At 39.5% G+C, this 21,863-nt stretch overlaps 1 protein-coding gene and 1 long non-coding RNA gene across 2 annotated transcripts in view; one reads left to right on the top strand and one right to left on the bottom strand.

Annotated features, from left to right (window-relative positions):
• Positions 1-3,372: 3,372 nt before the first annotated feature.
• Positions 3,373-21,001, bottom strand: LOC130373646 (uncharacterized). The gene is made up of 4 exons (XR_008893538.1): positions 20,981-21,001; positions 20,675-20,725; positions 18,629-18,854; positions 3,373-3,707 (listed from the first exon to the last, which is right to left on the bottom strand). It is a non-coding gene; the product is annotated as an uncharacterized LOC130373646 (long non-coding RNA).
• Positions 20,536-21,863, top strand: part of LOC130373645 (contactin-associated protein-like 5) — a 54,177-nt gene continuing 52,849 nt past the window's right edge. Inside the window, exon 1 of the mRNA XM_056580268.1 lies at positions 20,536-20,727. Within this exon, the coding sequence (XP_056436243.1) occupies positions 20,634-20,727 (94 nt within the window). The 5' untranslated portion in view covers positions 20,536-20,633. The remainder of the gene's footprint in view (positions 20,728-21,863) is intronic.

Below are 21,863 nucleotides of genomic sequence, written 5' to 3'. Positions count from 1 at the left end.
CTCGCGAGAGCACAATTTGAATTTGCTCAGCGAGTCACACTGGGAATGAGCGATATACTCGTGTATATTCTCGGCCTCCCCTGGCCCAGAACATTAATCAATAGCATCGATGTATCAATATAGGTGGGCCAAAAGCGTTGCTGTTTTACCGACCGGATACGGAAAGAGTGGTATCTACTGGTTAGCTCCACTGGTCTGGATACGTCACCCCTTGTATTCTTCTGATTGGTCGTGGTGTTATCCAATGTGTGTTATCCAGTGATATTTTCAAATGCATGCTTGGTGCCGCCCCTCGAGTTGGGTCATTTTCATTACTCGTTGCCAGACCCTACAGCATTCTAGATGTGGGTCTGTATTTCCAGGCTTCCTCAATTTACATCATAAAAATGACACAATGATGATAACAAATTTTACAATGTGTCAATTTAAAAAAGTTAATTCATTAAAAAAATTCAATAATAATAATAATCAGCCGATAATATTGGCCGGCCGATATAACGGTCGATCACTAAAATATATACCGGTATATATATATATATATATATATCCATACACACATGTATTTTCTTCATCCTGTATTTGCGGCTGAATTTCCAGTCTAGATTCAATAAATGACTACCTTATGTAGTAAGGTAAAATGATACAGTCAATGATGAACTGAGCAGAAAAAATACGATATGGTAATACCTTGTAAATAATTTGTACTTTGTAATATACATAATGCGGCCTCAGCTTTTGTATAAAAGAAACATAAATCCTAACCTCTGCTGCCACTCAAATCACCATTGCTATCATGTATCCCATACATCTATCTGTTGGTGGCCGTTCTGAACAGCGTCCTCAAAGTGTAAAACATTGCCACCGCAGGAGCCATGGCGCCAATACATGATTGGTTGTGGCAGCGCTGCTTTTATCAAAGGTCACCGTAGCAGGAAGCCCTACGTGAGCCCTGAGTGGCTATCCGTTTCAGACCAACAAGGGACAGGAAGTCAATGTTGGCCATGCCTCTGCAGTGTGTAATGTCACAGAATTAACTGATACCATTTGTCTAAATAGAACCATTATGCCATAGGTATATAACAGCATATAGATATCTTCTTATTTTAATTTTTTTTATGTATTCAGTCTCGCTGAGGTCAGGAGGGACCGGAATTATCTATCAATATATCTTTAGATATAGATATATTTATAGAGATTAAAATCTCCATCCCCCTTTGCGATTCCTTCCTCATCCCTACGCCATGCTGCAGGTGGCTGGGGTATCTGATTAGGGATGTCCTCAGGCAGCCAAAACACACATTAATTCTGTAATGACTCGCTGCGCTGGAGCGATCAGCGCTATTGGTCAGGTGACACGAAGCTAGGGGAGAGTCATCAGTGCCAGGCTGCCTAATGACTTTTTAAGCTCCTTTGCAGGAACAATGACTTTCATTATTCATCAAAGGCCAATTTCTGTGTAGATTTGATATGCATGGCTATCCACCGTGAATAGCAAAACAACTTATCGTTTTTATTTTTTTTGTCACAATAGGCTTTGACAGAATGCCGTCAAGATATAGGATCAACATCCAGACACCACTTGAATAACCATTTGGATGTTGTTTATAAAATAGGATTTTCATTTGCAATATCAAAATAATGCCTAAATATGGGCATGTATGGTGTATGTTCTTAATACTATTATAGTCTTTGAGAATTGGCAATATGTGTGGACACACAAGTGGCCAAAATAAATGACTACCCTGCACATAGTTTAACAAAGCTAAAGAAATGTACAGTATGTCCTAAATAGCAAAGGTTATTTCACTCAGAGTCACACACGCAGTCAGGCACACCGGGACATTCAATCAAACAGAGCAAGGTGGCTTTTTCTCCAGTCTAATTTTTTCTCGCATATGCGTGTCTACTGGGAGTTATGTTTAATTCATGAACAAAGACCTTAAGGAAAGGGTGGTGTTCAAGTCCCTATAGGTCCCTCCGTGAGTTTATGAAGGTCTGAACTCCCTGCTCAAGGTCTGAGCAGGGGGTTCTGAATCCCTGTCCCTTAGCTTTTAACAGTCCCCCCCCCCCGCCATTTTAAACACTGAGCATGTCGGGTGTTTCTCACAAGGTTAACAACAGCTGTTGTCTTTTCTGGGAAATCAAAAAATTTCCTGAATGTGAGTTGCTTTGTTGTTTTTGTTTATCTGTTTGTTTTGTTTAAGTTATTTCCTAAAGTAAGCACTTTAATTAAAAGACACAGAGCAAGCAGAAAAAGAAACATATATATACATATATATATATATATATATATATACATATAAACATATATATATATATATACATACAGACATATATATATATATATATATATATATATATATATATATATATATATATATATATATATATATACACATATATACATATATACATATATACACAAACATACATGTATATATATATATATATTTTATAGAGGTATGATATATGCACACAATTAATAACAGGTTAGTATAGCTACACTTAACCTTAAAGGTATCCTATGTAATATTTCATCATCAAAATATCTATCTATGTTATCTATGTTCGATATTTTGTTGAGTTGTTTGCTTGTTATTCCCCAATTTACCTGTCGCTAAGCTCCGCCCTTAGAAAGCAGATGAGCCAATGACATTCCAGCCTCAACTATACTCGGACATCAGCTCGGACAACTCCATTGAAAACAACAGGGAGGAGGCATAATATAACAATTTATAAAAAAACTGAACATAGTAAAACGATGTGCTTGGGGTAGTAAAACGGACAATCTGTATCCCGAGAGGCTGCAGAATGGGGTATATTTCATCCCGTTTCCCAAGCCACAACGGGGACAAGAAAAAGTTTGTAATGTGGATCAGACTGTGCGTCAGGCCAGAATACCAACTGAGTTTAGGCTTGTCAGCTTCTGTACGTATTTTAAAGTGTTGAATCTACCCCTCCATTGCGTAATGTAGTCCCTTTCGATTGCTTCTGGGGAAAAAAAATCATTTTAAAACAAGCTTCTCCTAAACCTGCCTTGATATAATGCCAGCCGACATTTTTCCATATGTTTTTGTTATCTAGTCTGGTTTGTTTGTCCCACTTCATCATGGTAACGAAGGGGGGCGTGACTTAGCGACAGATTAATTGCTTTCCAATAATGTTCAAACACAGAACGATATTTGCCAAACATCATTCTCCAAAAAAAGTATTGGATTGAGAGACTCCTAGCAATTAGATAATTGTATAAATATGAGTTGGTGCACAAAAGGAGCTGATTCATCGTTTATATGAACCTTTTCAAAATAAGGTGGCAAAACTATTAGACTTAATTAACCACAACATCAGAGAGCGAATTTGAAACCCATTTAATCAACCAATTTAATAAAAAAGAAATAAGAAAATATGATTTTGATATGTTGTATTGACTTTTGCAATGCAGGCCTATTGCATTTTAAAACATAATACAAAAAAGACAATAAATAAAGAACAACAAAAGGTGAATTTCACCGTTCAAATATATGGATGTCATCATGTTACAGAATTATACCGTTGCATTGCTTTCGTTTTTTTATATTTGGAGAGACAACAAATCTAATGTTCTACTTTCATTCATTGCCAGGTGTGTTATGATTGTCTGATCAATCCCCAGTATTTCTGGTCTTAGCAGCAGTTTTCTGTTGATCAAGACGTCCAGCGTACAGCATCTAAATGATAGAAATGCAATCTGTTTACTTTCCTCTACTGCCCACAAGAAGAGGACATTTCCTCTGTGGGTTTGTGGAAGATTTAACAACGCATTTATTTTTACAGAACCGTTGTTGCAAACAAATATGCGAAAGGACACAACATCCAGTACAGTAAACTTGATAGACAAAAACTACGGTGGCCCTTATAGCTCACAGTGCAACTTAAGAAAACACATGCAAAAAGACAAAACCCAAGCAATTAAGAAAGCATCTACTCAATTAGACATCCAAGCACTGCAACTTAAGAAAGCACATGCAAATAGCAAAAAAGAACCACATTAAAAAAAACTCTTCATCAATTTGACATCAAATGCACAGCATTTTGAAAACTCCCTGCCGCAAATACAACAAACAACAACGGAAGTGTTTCCAGAGCACACTTAAAAGTGATGAGCACGTCTGGACAGTCACGCTTTTGTTGCAGCAATGATTTGTGACAGATGACGTTATTGAAGGCAGCTATCCGTCAGTGATGTTGGAAATGAGTTAAAATGTAAATGTTTTTGGTTCATTTTTACATTTTGATCACACGATTCAGATATTATAGTCACTGGCTTTTTTGTGTGTAATTGCAGTGCATTTCTGCACAGTGTTGTGACTGTGTTGTTTGTTTTGTATCTCTACTGATTTCTGAACTCTACTACCCCTCTTACACAAATATCAACTTGTAAGCGTATTATTTTCAGCCACTATGGTAGACAAGGAGGGTTGGTCAAAATGTGAAAAGTGGTAAAGAATGCAGCATTCCAAAAGCCATTAGGGCCAAGGAACCCAGAAGCAGCTCTGAGTTGTGCTTACTTTCTCTGCAAAGGAGGGATTAAGCTCTTTTTGTTAATATGCGTTATGCGGTTCCTTGGAAAAAATATATGCTTTGTGAATTAAAAGTCTTTATTCTGTATTTGTCTCATATCTCCGGAATTTGTGATATAGCAAACAAGTTAAATTTGGCTGTGCAGAAATGCATACATCAATCTCTATATATCTCGATAAAACTGTACTTTACTCAGCAAGTTTTAATCAGCATATTTGGTAAAACTTTACCTGGATGGTCAACAGTGTAGTATCAATTGAGCATTAGTTAAGAATCCGCCGAGCGTCAGTTGAGTTTCAACAATGTCTCACTTGACATGTCAACATAGTGTGAGTTGACACTGAATACGGTTGACATATTTCCGTAATATGAACCTCATAATATGTAAAATGAGTGTGTGCTGAGTGTCGTTAAGTATTCAAATAGTATCACATGATTACCACCAACAAAAAAACAGTATATACACAATAGTACCCTATAAATAAAGTACCAAATTTGCTGTTATGACACTTGAGCCACATGATGGATCATATGGACACCAGATGAAGGTAAAACAACTGTGTGGACCCTCTACAATCAAAACTGTAGGGTTTCGAAGAGTAAAAAAGTATCTCATAAATAGGTGCTGTAGGTCCAGGCATACACTTAAAGTTAATGTTTTACATTCATCCGGTGTCCACATGATTTTGTCCCAATATCCTGTTAGCTTATAACAGGATATTGGGTACATTACTTACAGGCAACTATTGTATATTTTCTATTTAAAACTTTATTTCTGCATATCTTTAATTTAAAACTTTATTTCCGTACATCTTCACTCTAACAATGTATAATGTCTCTGCGCAATAGAGCTGTTAGGCTGTTATTACTAAAGGCCTACATTTTTACTGATTCCTTGTGTTGTCGGTTATTGTTAAGGTTTAGCCCTACCGGCTTCGCTCCCCTGGTGCTTGCCGGAGATACGTTATTTGAATACTTAACGATACTCAGTCGTCTAAAATCGTATGGATATTCTATCAATATGAAACTCATTCAGGTGAAAATACTGAAAATTTAGAAATTATTACACTGAAATATGTCTGAAGATGGATTGTTTCCATTCTCTTGAAATGCGTTATCTAATCAGATAACAGTCAGTTAAAATTAAATTTAAAATATGTGGATATGTATGATAACCTTATTGAGTGTCAACTAACACAATGTTACCACATCAAGTGAGTATCAACTGACACTAAACGGAGGCAATGTTGACACTCAACGATACTTATGTGGGACAAAATTGACAGCATTGAAGCTCCACTGTGGAATATCCAGGTAAAGTGTTATTTTCATACAAAAACACACGTCAACAAATACAAAACATACAAATTGGTTTTAGATATTTTTCCATCGAGGGAAGGCATGGTCTGAATATCACCGCAATATGAGTGATAACTAAGCAGTGATATTCCTTCAACAAATATCTTGCATGATCTCCAACAGCTGCAATATTGCTGCCATATTTCCATGTATAGCCCTGTTTTGCAAAACTATATCGCTATACAGTTTCCCTTGTGCATGAAGTGCTCCGACCATTCATGTACTACATACTGTGACAGTCATGACATGTTTTTCTTATCTTATCACAGCCTTACCGTATGTGAATGCTAAAAGTAATGTTCAGCACTGTATTAAATGAATGTTAAGAACTGTTAGAACAATGAAGAAATATGGAAAATGCATCGTCAAATATGGAAATATGCATGAGGAAGCTGCTTCATCCTCAAAGATGTGTGTATTTAGTACACGACTACTCATGTTCTGTTAATTAAACAAAATACCTTGCTACTTTTTATCAACTGGTAATTTAATTAACTTCTGTATATATTTACACTGTAAATCCTCTATGTTGTGCCTCCTTCCCTCGCTAATTGTTTATAACCCTGTTTAATTGTTCTCTGGGACACATTAAAACAGCCATTATTCTTCCTATTTATTATCCAATAAAAAAGCAGTGTAAGTTGGAATGGTGAAACTGCTCAGCCAATTAGGTTCCACGGTCCCTCTAGATATTCCGGTGTGTTGTCAACACAAATGGCAGCCTGTCCCAGTCACTCCTTCTCCTTTCTGCTGTGACAACCACATTCACAGAATGGGATTCATAAAAGACTATATTATTTTATCCCTGCTTCCTCTGTATAAACATATCTTTGTTTTCTAGGCTTAGTATGGCATATTCTAACAATATGATGCGTCTGCCAGTGGCTTATGCATAGGGCAATTTGGCCTTGTGAGGTTCTGCTTTGAGTGCTACCTACCATTTTGATATTTTCAGCGTTTTCAACGGTCATTTTTGTCAGTCGTGTCCAGTAAAGCTTTAAAAAGATGTTACAGGTCCTTAAACCGGCACAGGGATTCACCCTGCTAACCCCAGGATTTGGAGTTGATCTCGCAATAACCGCTAAGCCAAAGCTCAAGGAGTCCTAGGCGGAGGTTTACCACAGCACTTTCACCCCCCAAAACAGACATCTGCCTCGGTTCACAGTACCAGTATACCCACTGTCTACAGAGATTGAACCGGCAACCCAAGGATTGAGATGACAACATAACCACAAACTATCAACGACAAAGTCCAGTTCTCTGGGAACTGGAAGGGGAAATCTGTATGAAAACTAGTATGTCTGAAGCACATGCAAACCATTCCATTGCATATTCAATCAATTCCAATTGATCTGTTCACCTTCTGCTGCATCTGCTGCCACTTATGCCTCCACCGTGACCGTAATCAACCTTCCGGGTAAATGTGCAGTGATGTCTTTCTCGCTAGCTCCGTCTAATACATCATTCACACTGCAGCGATCGGACGGTAAGAGTACACCGGATCTGTCTAGGATTATTAATTGCTCAGGTGATGTGAACATTTTGGCCTGAAACAACCTGTATAGATGTTGGAACTTCTTCACTTTCTTTCACTCCCTTGGATTGAATTGTGCCTTGATGACGAACTACCAACATACTACGACAAGCAAACAAATAACTTCACAGCGGGAAAGTGGTGCAAAGTGCCACTACGCCAAGAGGAAAATAAGATGTTGTTTTATGGGTGGCCAGTGTCCTGCGGAGCCAGTAAAGCAGTCCAAATGGGCTCTGCATGGCGTCTTGTTACTAGCCGGCAGGGGGGGTCTTGTGTTGCGCGCCTGGGGAGGTTATGCGGCCACAGACCACAGCTGTTTTTAAAAAAAAACGTAAGACTTATCTTTTTAAAAAAGCCTTTTGCTAATTTCCCTTTTACTGTTTACTTAAACTCTGTAGCACTTTGAGATTTCAGAATGTAAATTGCTCTTCAAATTAAATATATTATTATAATTATTATTATTATTATTATTACATGCATACATTTTATGGAAGGTAAGATGTTTTGGATGTCTCCAACATAGATTTTCTTCTCTCGTTTTCATATCGATATGAATTATTCATGTATTGCAGATGGTAATCGGGGTGGGGGAAATCAAAATAATAATGTGGGGCGCATTTTGATCTGATAATGAATGAATCAAAAATCCTAATCTTCTCAAATTCAATATGGCCGTTGCAATCGTGAATGTTCATGGTGAAGTGAGCGTTCCCCAAGCCATTGCAGCAGGGGGTCCCCTGCCTCTATGCTAATGCTGTCAAATCATACGAGAGGCAATTCTGTTGCCATGGGTTACCCAATAGTTGCTGTCAGCCTTCGCTAACTCATGCTGGCTCGTGTTCATTGTTGTTGATAGTTATCAAGGAAAAACACAAAACAAAAGCAACGACTTCAATGGATCAATTATCTGAACGTGTACATTTTGCATGGGTGACATTGCGTTTACGATTGAACGGAGCTTCTGTACCTCATGAAGTAGAATACTGATTAATACTGATTGTCTCAGTGAATACTGATTAACAGGTATAATTGGAACCATGTAAAGATCCATAAGATACTCTACGCCACATTAAACAGAATAGAGCAAAAGTAGAAAACATTTCCATATGCCGTTACCATAGAGTTGGTGCTCAAAGAAAAAAGCCGAAACATTGGAAGGAAAACATAAGTTCACGTCATCCTTTTAGAAGAAATGCCACAGTTTAACGAACTCCAAGGAGAATCTTTCATGGCTGGGGGCCACACCATCTCGCGTGGCAGCTGCCAGAAAGACAAGTGCTGCCATCCATGAAGGTTGGCGCTGTTTTCGCTCACTACATTTGATTTATCAAAAGGATATTCCTCCGATTTTTCATGGCTCACAAAGAGAAAAGGCTTCTGAGGGCTCATCAAAGTTTTGGTCACTATTTGATTGGATTTTTTGCCAGAGGCAGTTGGGCATTTGCAATCATTTATTTATTTACCCTATTTGTTTTTATATTTTATTTTGAAATTTTGTGAGGAAAAGTTGGAATGTGGTTTAAAGATTGCATCTCCATTTCCTCCTGGTACACAGAACTGCTTCAAAGGTTAGAAAACACTTTCAAACCAGGCTTTGAATTTGAGCCTGTCAAGCCCTGAAGGGTAGATATAAATAAATGTGTCTTGGTGGCATATGCACTGAGGTTCATGAGGAAAAAGGGAAAGGTGCAAAAGTGACTAAAAGCCGTTAACGTCATCATGTCACCAGAATTTCTTTTGGGCCCCATGTTGATATGAAAATCGCCGCAGTGCACAAGTGGCTCCCACCACGGCCTGCTTCAGTGCCAGTACGCTTGTCAATTCGAGGCATTCTCTCCTTTTCTTTTTTTTTTAATTGTAATTTCCCCATTCTGTGTTTGAGGACAGGAAAAAAGATCAGTTGGAGACCACTGAGCCGATGGCAGAGCTACCATCACCCCCCCCCCCCCCCCCCCCCCCCCACACACACACACACCTCCACCACCTTAGCCCCATCACACACACACACACACACACACACACACACACACACACACACACACACACACACACACACACACACACACACACACACACACACACACACACACACAATGAACCCCTTTCCACCGTCAAAGCACTCTGTGGCAGATATAATTGAGAGGAGGACAGGGGGGGGGGGGGGGGGATTTAGGGGTCGTCGGGGGCTAAGCTCTCTAATGGGAATCTTACAACCCCGGCCAGCTGACACTGCCGATTCATAGTACCTCTTCATAATTGAAACTTTCCCTTTTTTCTGCTGAGACAAAAATAACCGAAGTTCTTACTCGTGACGGTTATATTCTGCTCTCTTCCATATCCCCCAGGATAATTATCACCTCTTAAATGTCTTTGGAACTGGCCTGCTTCTACTACCTTGGTGCTGTTCGGTTTTTAATATAAATCAAGATGAAACCAGAGAGAAGGGGGGTAAACACATACACACACGGAACCCAAGTGATTAAGGGTGGTGTACCTTTGTTCCCACTGCCCCAAAAAAAGAGGTTTAACTAGGAAGAAAATAAAGATAATGTCCCCAAAACAAGGACCAAATGGGAGGTACTGGGGTAAGAGCTCACAGCGGACTTCTGGGGAATAAACCATTGGAGGGAGTTAATAATTCCTCTTCATGCACCTGACTCAGTCTAATCCAACTAAAGGTGGTCAACAGAGCTCAGTTAAAAAGCGAGTTAAGAGGAAATTGATCCTGACTCCCTAATTGGGGTGTTGATGTCTACGTTGTCGGAGTTTACAGGCTGATCTTTCCCACATGTCTTGGTGCTGCCCAAGGCTTGGATGTTGCTGGTCCTCAATAAATTATGTGTTTTCTAAGTCTTGTCCACTGCTGGCCGTTTTTGAGTTGCCACTGAACCTTTTCCTTGGAATTTAAATGAAATTATATGATACAATACAGGCAGAGAACGATTTTATCAAGGAAATACTCCCCATTCTGTCAGGCTAAAGTTTCTTGAAAATATTATGTTTATGCTTAGGGGGGTTAGTGAGAGATGCTTAAAAAAGTGGCAGCCTTTCATTACTTATTTTGACAGTCTGTTTGTTCTTCGTTCAGACTAAAGGGTCTTTCAGATCTGGGTATCTTTGAAAACATGTCTAAGACTATTTGTGTATCTACTGATTGGTGTTTGAACTTGTGAACTTGATCTGGATATTTATTCATTATTATTGTTTTCTATTAAACTTTAAACTTTTTGTAATTGTTTCATTGATAATTGATCAAATTGTGTATTGTGGATGTGGGGTGGGGGATTTAAAAGGTCAATGGTGAACTGTTCAATTTGTATTCCTTATATGCAAATACAACACGACTAAAATATAGCCATCCATATGGGGGTTGAACTCCAAGTATTTTTTTTGCTTGTTAATTAATTTCAGCATTTACAATTGGAAATATTTATATATTTTTCTACATCAAAACAATAATAATGATAAAAATTATAGTTGCTGAAAGGAGCCCAAATAAATGTTTAACATGATGTATGGTAACAGTGAAAGCAGTCTGTAATCAAACACCGTTGGCAGATCAGCACAAATTAGATCAACTGTCTTTGTGTTTTAGTGCCACAATAAAAGCTCCCATATTTGGCCTCACCAATTGTTAATCTATAAATGTATTCATCAATCGAGGGGCTGTATTCAATTCATGGGTCCCTGGGGAGTGCTGCAGACAGTATAGAATATGCTTTAGCAGACTGGGGGAAGAGTGAGGCTCGCATAGCCATGCAGTGTTGCCTTGGCCATGATTAAGCATTTCTATAAAGTAGGTGCTCTGATTCGTTGCTCATTTGTCTCTACTTCCTCTTCATTTTGTCCTCCCTCCCATAATGAAAGGGGCACACACCAGTTAGAACAACAAAGTGTGTACGCATACGCACACAGTGCAGCAACAAACAGACACGGACTCACTTAGACACACAGAAACCGACCCCTCCCCACACACACACCCCCACACACACACACACCCCCACACACACACACACACACACACACACACACACACACACACACACACACACACACACACACACACACACACACACACACACACACACACACACACACACACACACACACACAGACTGAACAGACAAACAGAAACAGATTAATTAATACACAGAGACACGTCCCCTTTACACACACACTGACAGACAGAGACATATCTACACACTCAGATCCCCAGATCCCCCCCCCCCCACTACAACGGCCATATACATTATCAAAGCAAAGCACGTGCACATACACTCGCAGACTCAAACAGAGAAAAAGGCCCGTGCATAAATGCGCACACACACACATACTCACACAAATTACATACACACTACACAGACACAGACACAAACTCACACAAACACATGACGAAAGGCACATACGCATTTCTCGAAAATAAACACACGCACCCTGCACACGAACAAACAGAACCGCGCAAACCAAAGGCAATGACACAACTTGTTCAGCTGGGTGATTTTCAGCCAAGGACTTTCCATTCCATCCCTCCTGGAACACAACTGTGACAGAGAGTGTATTTCTCTGTGTTTGACAGGGAGAGCCAGCGGTGAGTAAAAGCTTTTGCAATGGGGGAATGCATTTGGCCAACTCGAGTATTATGACAAATCTCCCTCAAAATGAGAGTATGCTTGCAATATATCAGAATGTTGGATAGCTGCACTGGCTCATGGTCCCCGATGATTTCATCACCTACAATCCAAGGATGTATTATTTCTATTCCTCCTCTGAGCTTCATGAAAGATAGCCTTGGTTTCTTTGATTAGAGCTGGAGATGTGAGCGCGGCAATCTTTAAAAGGCATATTACTAGTCGCATTGAGGGAAAAAAAATTGTTGTGTACCTTTGTTGATTATTTCTGATACATTCAATTAATAAAGCGAACGTATCCCTACATCAAATGTACATCTCATTTCTGCCATGAAAAGACGTTTCCTCTGCTTATAATCAGAACCCCTATGGCTACATTCCAACGAATAGTTTAGCTTTACTAATTCGCCTCTAACCATTTTCAATAACAATTCAGTAAGCCTAGGGTTATTTTCGTAACAATTGCCCGTGTGAGGCGCTGACGTTAAGCTCCAATACCAACGTGGGGGGTGTCTTAGAGAAGCATACAAGTCTTTGCTTGTCTAGGATGCTGAGCATATTAGGTACTAGGAGTAGGCCATCTGCAACCCCATCAATCCGTCTACCTACTGCTTTCCTAGTGCTTTCTATGCGCACAGCCTCTTCTGTGCTGTATAACCCGTGTGATCACCTTCACAGGCAACACGGCAGCCATCGTCTTTAGCATTTACACTGATCCAATCTCCCGGTGTGACCTTTCACTGACGCACACATAACAGCCAGCCATGGAGCCTCCATAGAATTCCCGCCTCATATTTTCAAAAACCAATCTTCCTATTTGAATCGACTAATGTAAAAATCACACATTGAGTACCTCTTGGGAGGGCGAAATGCTTCAGCACCAAAAAAAATGCTTTGCTTTCTTATTTTTGCCTCAAGCTCTTCTTTCCCCTCACCCGATAACAATGAATAGTTGTAAGAAGAGCAGGATAGTCGGGTTTGAGCTTGGAATGAATCCAAAGAGATTCAGCCTCTGGTTATATGTTCAGCAGCCCTCCTGATCTGTAGCGCAAAAAAAGTCACCAGGAGTGGGTTTCATAGGTTTTGTCTACGTGTGTGCGTGTGCGTGTGTGTGTGCGTGCGTGCGTGCGTGCGTGCGTGCGTGCGTGCGTGCGTGCGTGCGTGCGTGCGTGCGTGCGTGCGTGCGTGCGTGCGTGTGTGTGTGTGCGTGCGTGCGTGCGAGTGAGTGAGAGAGAGCTTGGACTGGAAACCGAAAACTGAAAGGGCACAGTTACGCCTTGTTTCCTGCTTTGTGAGGAGCGTATTACGGAAGAGAAAGTCGTTCCCTATGAATGTTGATCCGAACCCTTTAAAGACACTTAAAGGGTTAGCTTGCCACGGTTGTGTTCGCCCTTTACACTCTTACAGATCCCCGCCTCCAGCAACATGATCGAAACGCCTCATTTCCCCCGATTTGAGCTTGTCTGCCATTACATTATTAATCAGATTTAAGATTATTAATCTTAAATCTGATTTAAGACTATTTATCTACTAATTACTTGTTAGAGACATCTATTACTATTCATGAATGTTGTTTATTCAAATGCACGTAACAGTAATTATTCCAATGAATGCAGCAGGTTTTGTCCTCCCTCAGTTTCTTCAAATGTTCTCCATGTTTAAAGGTTTTACCGGTAATCCTGACTGACGCTCCCGCATCGTGCATGAATGGGCTGTGTACTGCCACAGCCTTTATAACAAGCAGGCCAGCGGAGATCTGCTCAGAGTGTCTAGCCTGGCATGTCCCACAGTGGCGCTGCTCCAGCTGCTCCTTACTATTTCTAGGCCGTTACTGTAATCTTCACACACACACACAAGCACACACTCACACATGCACGCACTCACACGCATACACACACACACACACATACAAACAAATCACTATGCAGTGTTCACATGTGACCTATTGACTGATTTGTTTTTTTTCAGTTTCAGTGTCCATTCCATATAGCTTGTATTTTAAATGCTGCAGCAATCTCCATTATTATTTTTTTAATAAGGCAAATTAAAATGTAATAAAGCGGTGAGCCTCCTGTGAATGCAAAGTCATAGCCGCGTTATTGAAGTCATTTCTTTAATTATTTCCTGCCTCGGTAAAGGTAGGATGGAATAAAACTAATATTATTATACCACAGAGTAAACGACTGTCATCACATACTAATAACGTGCCACATTGTCTTTTTTGTCCGATAATGTATTCAAAGTAGATCCTTAGTTTGAATAGGATGGAGCATTTTCAGGGCTAGGAAGCAAGTACAATTTTTTACTTTCAAACTATTTTCAGGGAGAAGCATAAACGATTTTGGATGATGACGTTCACTTATTTGCTATCCTCGCTTAGTTTCAGTAAGAGAAAATGTAGGCATTTTCCGCCACGAATGGCTAGCAGCCATGAAATCAAGAAATCGGAAGCATTGGATTTTATGCATGACTCGTATTGATTTCTCAAAGAAGCTACCTTAGATTGTTAAATTGTGGATTTCTGACTTGCAGGACAGAAGCAGCAAAGAATTTAGATATTTAAGAATTGAAGGAGTGGGCCTAAAAGAAAGTATTATAATTATAAACTTCTAAGTTGTCATAAATCTCGAATGAATTCAATTAAACAATTATGCTGATTTCCTTATTGCCTACAGAGAGTCTATAATTGTTTTAAATAATCTATGAAGAGGGGCACTAGATGTGACGACCACTCTTCAGAGGGGATTTTGGAGTGGACGCTCATTCATAGCTCGGCAGTACTTGAACGAGAGCTATTCGTGTTTACTGTGTAGACCAACAATCTCTCAGAAATAACATCAACTGACAAATATAAATATGCCTCATTTATAAAGCAAACTTTGCTGCCATAGTCAGGTCTTATTAGTTTGTTTACGGTTGTTATTGTTGTGGTTGTTAATTCATGCTTACCAGCTGGTCGCTGCTGACAGAGATTTTGAGAGAGGTTGAAATGAAAAACAACAACTCAGACTATACATCACATTATAAGGAAAATAAAGCAGTGATCAAGAATGTGTTCTGCATATTCTGCACACTTGTGGAGAAACTTTAGCCCATGACAATGTTCTCAATGTGCAATATGTGAAATATTTACCAGTATTCGCCCGAAATGCATTCACTGAACCCTTCAGTGAATGCATTTCAATTAAAAAATTGTCCTCTCTTGGTGATTTACATTTACAAGAAGGAATCTGAGACCAACCAAATAATCTCAAGCTGAAATTTTCCTCTCTATTTGACTTCAAGAAGATTTCTTCAGTTCCTTGCATCAATCTCAGAACCTTACCTCCCCCTACCCTCAAATGGCCTTCATCCCATCAGGGGGATTTTGCCATGAAAAACGTAGGATGCACATCGCTGGGATTGCACGCATACAGCAGATATATATATATATATATATATATATATATATATATATACATTTTCAGTGTGATAACATTTCATTCAGGTTTTATTCTGCAAAAGGACTGATGTTATCTTGCTATAGGCTTAAGACTGCTGCGTCTAAGGCTCTGTGCAAGATAGGTACGGAAGTATTGCATGGCTCTCTCATGGCTGCATTATATAAGATGCTTTCCTTTCTTTTTTTGACCCTTCCTTGGATAATATTACTATACTGAATTTCTGAAAGTGATTAACCGATGCCAAACCGGGTACGAAATGGCGCATGAACTATGTCATATTTAAAAGTGGAGCAAAACAACCAGGTGGGGCATATGGAACAAGATAGACAGGATCGTGCCTGCAGAGTGTAGCGGACCCCATGAGAGTCGCTAATGACGACAGTGGTCTCCCACAGCGTCAAAGCATGGAAATAACGACATGGAATGTTTGACAGCAGGCATCATAACCACAGTAAACACTTTATCTTCCTCTGTTGCAACAACGCACAGGTGCAACGCCGGCTGTCCAATCAGCAACATGCTTTGAAAAAAAAAAAAAATTATACCCAGTGAGTTATTAACCAGCTCCAGTATTGTCAAAGGAGGGAAGTCAGAGTTAATTGCTCAGCAAGGTTGTTTTCACTTAGGCTCACAACGCGGTTTAATAAGAGCAATATAATCCTAAACCTTGGCTTTCTACGTATACATAAGACCACCTGGCACTCGCTTAATGCAGCAAAATCCCAATCAAATTGAATTATTTTGAAAGGAACACCAGTAGAATGCTGTCTGTACAGTGACAGATCTCCGAGGTACAGTGGCTTTGGCTTTACCGAGCAAAGGGATATTTTGCGGCAGAAAGGAAAAAAATAAACTAAATTAAATGTCAGAGCAACTCTCGACATTCCCCATTACAGTTAGAAAAAGATTTTTTCTTTCCAATATTGTGTGAAATGGGGTGCAAAAATGTGTTTATCCTTAGCACTGCATGTAAGGACTTTAGTGGGTGTAGAATTATAATCACATGAGCTGTGGAAAAGTTTTGTTCCCAGCTCCGATCATGATAAGATGAGATGGGGATAATTTGCTGTTGCTAATGATCATGAATATGTTTATAGGAAACCATACATGCAGCTATGACTAATTATACATGTTCATGTTTTTGTATGGGGCTAAAAGCTATTGTTACAAATAAAAGAAAGGGTTTGTTATCAGTGTGGCATTTGACCAATCAAAGGACAGCTACAGACGGAAGCACATGCTCTGACCTCTGAATATTTGACCACAGAGTTAATCAATCTGAAACCAGTTGAGTCCGATGACAGAAAGGACAAACTAAATGCCAAAATTTACATTTTCTATTTTCCGTTTTTTTGGAATGTCATCAAAAAGACCAACATAAAAAAGTTGATAAGAAGCTTTTTTGTTTTTGTTAAAGTAACAAACATCTCTCCCGGATTCCCAAACATATTAATCTTTTGTGAAGTATAATATAATGGATAATAATCTGTGTTTGTGAATCTGAAGGCCATGACAAAATGTGTATTCATCACTTGTATATACAGCAGCACAGAAAAGACAATGATGCAAATGTGTGTTCCTTAAATAAAAAGTAAGGAAAATGACTTTTTGTTTTTCCTTCGACTCCCCACAAATTTAGTTTCACAAAATCAAAAAGTAGAGTCAATCTTTCACTTCATTCATAAGAGAATGATCGAATATGTCAGCGACAGTGTTAAGGGGGGGTATTGAATACGTTCTGCGTATTGACTTATATGTCTATTATAAATTACATTTTTGTATACTTATTCCGCCGACTATTCCATTCAAACCTTTAATGGTGAATCTTTGTTCTTGTTCATAAATTGTCCGTCGACATGCAGACAGTCCAGTTATATAACCTTTTTGTTTTTAATTTATTCTGTCATGATTTCAATGTCCTCAATAGAAAACCCTGAGGTAAAATACCAATAGCACACAACAGCAACTCAGAGAACACAACATGAGAACCGCAACATAACACCAACACAAAAGTCTTGCTTTTATGTTGCTTTTTCTCATTCCGTTGCAGTTTCTCATTCGTTGTTTGCACTACGAGGGCTACCATAAAGGTGTGTGAATGTTTCATCAACTGTCCATTTGCTGTTTTGCTGTTTTTATTTACTGGAATATAATGAGAGAACTATCTGTGGCTGCTGCATATACGGTAGAAAGTACATGTGCCTCTAATTGGGAAACTGCAGAAGCAATGTCATATCGCTGACAACAACACAGTGAATGTTGAGTCTCGTGCAGAAAAATTTGCGTGGGCATTAATGATTCTTTTTTTTAAATCACCTGCTACCACATGGCCTCATTTTCTAACTAATTGTTGCATTTGCAACACTCTCTAGTCTGTAACACAAGGAATCATTTGGTAGAGTACACCCTCATAGTTTCAAATAATACCCCTATGGTAGACATTTTTAGAGCCTGCTTTCAATGTGCCATTGCCCTGGTTAATTCCCAGCCTCGTCGTCATGCTACATTCTAGTCAGCAATGATAAGCACTTCCGGATTTCCCATTTGGGCTTTTGCCTTGGAGTAAATGAAATGAGATATTTGATTCAAATGAAAGCTCGACTGAAATGAATGGGCTTTTCATTGGAGAGAAAGGCTCCGAGAGAGCAATATAAAGCTGGGTGGGACTTGAAAAGGCAATGAAACAAGAAACATTATCTTTGGAAACGAGCACCATAATCCTTGCAATTAAAATAAAATGGCTGACAATGACAGTTAGCCTTGTGCGCAGCGCTACCCGGGCACTGACCGTGTTCGAGTCATCTCGCCAATGCATTCCTTTGATCTCTTTGTGAACTTATGCAGCGGAGACGAGCGCTATGTTAGGGCACATTTAGTGATCAGAAAGAGTGCTTCAAATTATCAAAATGGATTAAATTCACACTTCCACCACAGCTGTGTAGCGGTTGGGGGGTGACTGCAGGAAAAGATGAGAGTGAGAGAAAGAAAGAGAGAGACAGAGAGACGGATGGAGAGAGACAGAGAGAGACAGCGAAAGAGGAGATAAAGAGAAGAAAAATGTCACCAAAACTACAAAAACCAAGAATATTAGAGGCTTTTGTCACCTCGTCAGCTGTGTTATCGCAGTGTGGAAGCCGTCTGTCTGGGGCAAAAGGAACTCAAAAGCGGCCTTTGCTTTGGTGGTGGCGGTTACGGTGGTGGCGGTGGGGGACGCACATATCACCTGCATCCGTGACACTTCCCTGATTGCAGCTCTCTCGCGATCTCCGATCTAGCACATAAAGGCCTGCCTGAACCAAACTCAGATGCAGCCGCTGTGGCGAATTTCATCTGTGGAAACAAGAGAGACAACGCTGAGGGCTCCTCTCAGGTGGATGATAGATGAGCTGTGGCTCTCGAATGTAGAGAAATCTCAGGTTTACCAGCCCCAGCAGCTCTGAGAAGGGCACCCCTTTGAGGGATTGGTCTCCTTCATGCAATCACAGTGGGCAGGAAACCAGAAAAATAAAACATTATATCTTAGACTTGAGCGAAGTACTGGAACACTTCAACTTGTGTAGACTAGAAACAATAAAATCTAAGATTTACCGTTAAGAGGGTTGTTAGCCAAAATTGGTTGTTGCCTTTATCTCAAAATAATGTCACCCAATGAACCACACAGCTCTTTAACCAAACTATTATGCTGTTAGTACATGCTATTAATATATAATCTTAATGATCCATATTCTCCAAAGTATGTACTAAACCTGTGATATATATATATATATATTTATTTATTTATTTCAATATATATATATATATATATATATATATATATATATATATATATATATATATATATATTTATTTATTTATTTCAATATACTTTATAGTACCTGCTTTAAGTAATGGATTTATAGTACAATGCTCAATTTATATAAAAAATGTAATCATGCATAGCATAAATAGTATATAAGCAAAAGTTATATAAACCATCCTTTTTTATTTCAACCACTGATCGCTCTATATATAGTAAGGTTTTATTATTTAATATTTCATAATTTGCTGTGTTCTTTGGATCAATCACACCTGCTCCTCATATATATTGTCTTATCCGTGGACTTCAGGGAGATCTGAAATCAATTCAAAGTTGTGTTAACCTTTCATATTTGCTTAACCTCCTAAGGTTCAAATAGTATGGGCCAATGCTGTCGCTAAAGCCTAAAAATGGAACCCACAGAACCTGAACGAGCATCACCGGCAAACAGCATAATCATAGTAACTTGAAGCTTCCACTCAGATAAAAGAGAAAGGATTAGGAAACATTATGTAATTGCAATCTACACAATCCAAATAAACGCATAACTTGTACCTACATTTAACATGAACTGCACGAATACATATTTGACATCCTTCCATATTTTCAAAATCGTGGTTGTTTACAAGAAACAACCTCCCATTCACAAGTGAAAATGAGAAAATATCGAAAGAGCCTTGATAAATACCACCATTAGTGTAGGGAGCTGTCCACACACAAATGGTGCTGAAACGATCCACAGAAGCCTGTCTGTTACTAAATGTTTGCCAAATTGCCTCGCACGAAAGAAGGGAAAAAAGGTAGAGAGAGAGCAAAGGAGGAGATGGGGGAGGGGGTGGGGGCGTGTAAGAGAGACAGTGAGAGAGAGAGAGAGAGAGAGAGAGAGAGAGAGAGAGAGAGAGAGAGAGAGAGAGAGAGAGAGAGAGAGAGAGAGAGAGAGAGAGAGAGAGAGAGAGATATGAGAGTAAGTGAGTGGGAGAAAGAGAGAGAGTGAGTGAGTGGGAGAGAAACATTGAAGCAGTGTGTGTCTGTGTGATTGAGAGAGAGCGAGAGAGAGAGAGAGAGAGAGAGAGAGAGAGAGAGAGAGAGAGAGAGAGAGAGAGAGAGAGAGAGAGAGAGAGAGAGAGAGAGAGAGCGCCAGAGATGTTGCCATGTGCATCATCAGAGAGGGAGCGTGTTGGCGTCGGAGCGGTTCACTCCTGTAGTACACTGTTGGCTCCTAGTGCTAGGTTCCCTCCTTGCTGAAGACGCAAGGAGGAACCTGATTCACGAGATTGATACACTAGCTGGGACATAATAACCTATGCGTGAAGATGGATATGCGAAAAAGGATTCCGCTGAATATCGTTATTACCTTGGGTGCTTTGTTCCTGAGCGTCGCCAGCACGGCGTCTGCCGCCAGCAGCTGTAAGTAACGCGGCAGTCCGGTCAGAAGTTGTCTTACATGCGGTACGCACTACCAGACGCTTGTATAATCAAATCATTCAATTGAACGGTAAAGGTCTGTTTAGGTAATCTAATCACACGTTAGCGGTTATAGTGTGTCAAACGAAGAGATTGTTTAGCCTGCACAATCGAACACGCTTTGGATGTTAAAAAAATTATAATAATAAACAAGGATGTAGCAATTCTTTGGAGGGGGAAAAGTTAAAATGCTTACACATGTTAGCTTCCAAGCGATGTTGCTCGGCTAATTATGCCGAAGAAAAAAACAGGTGTGCGTTGAGAATGTGAGACGCAAAAAGGTAATATATCGAAAAAAGGAAAAAACAAATACGGTGAGGTTAGAAAAACAATGAACCCAACCTACTAATTTAACAAAAATAAAAATCGCTATATGCCATTTTCAAAACAATATCCAATTGCAGAGGAACGCGTGTTTCCAGTATCAGGGCTACAGCCTTTTCTTTAGCTTTTTTATATAGGTCTTCGTGTCCGATTCGACTGTTTCAATGGGGGAAGTATTTGTTTTGAGCTGGTGTGTTGAAACCGATATTTGGGCGCAGGTAGTCTAACAGCGTAGCGTTACAATAATATAGAAGCTATAATGTCTAATGTACCTCCTATAATGTCTCCCAGCACGCAATCACTAGAGGTCGCATTTCTTCAATGCAGGTCATTCAAAACAAAACTTCCCGTTTGCAAACTGCCATGGTGTTTTTTCTGAAACCATGTTAACGTCTTCAACATTAGTTAGTCAATATACCTCAAATGTTTTATTTCTGTTAATTATGTGATTTCATAGATTTCACCTTATTCTATCATCAAATGACATATTTCCCTTAGTTACATTAAACCTTTCGTTTTGTTTTCCTTTTCAAGTCTTCCCTTCAGACTGTATACTTACATCATACATCATTTAAATTCACCAGATGCTCAGAAAGATAAGAACATCACAACCCTAATCACCCAGAGGTCAGGAATGTATTTAAAACTTCATACAGGACTGGTGGGCTGACATTATCCTAATGGAATTACAACATTGAACCACGTTTGTGTTGCCACCATTCTCTGGGGGCGGCCATGACACTGTTATGGTGCGT

This window comes from Gadus chalcogrammus, chromosome 20 (assembly GCF_026213295.1).
Source record: "Gadus chalcogrammus isolate NIFS_2021 chromosome 20, NIFS_Gcha_1.0, whole genome shotgun sequence".
In the NCBI taxonomy this organism is placed as follows: Eukaryota; Metazoa; Chordata; class Actinopteri; order Gadiformes; family Gadidae; genus Gadus; species Gadus chalcogrammus.
The sequence above is the reverse complement of the archived record's forward strand: the minus strand, read 5'-3'. Positions and strand labels throughout refer to the sequence as shown.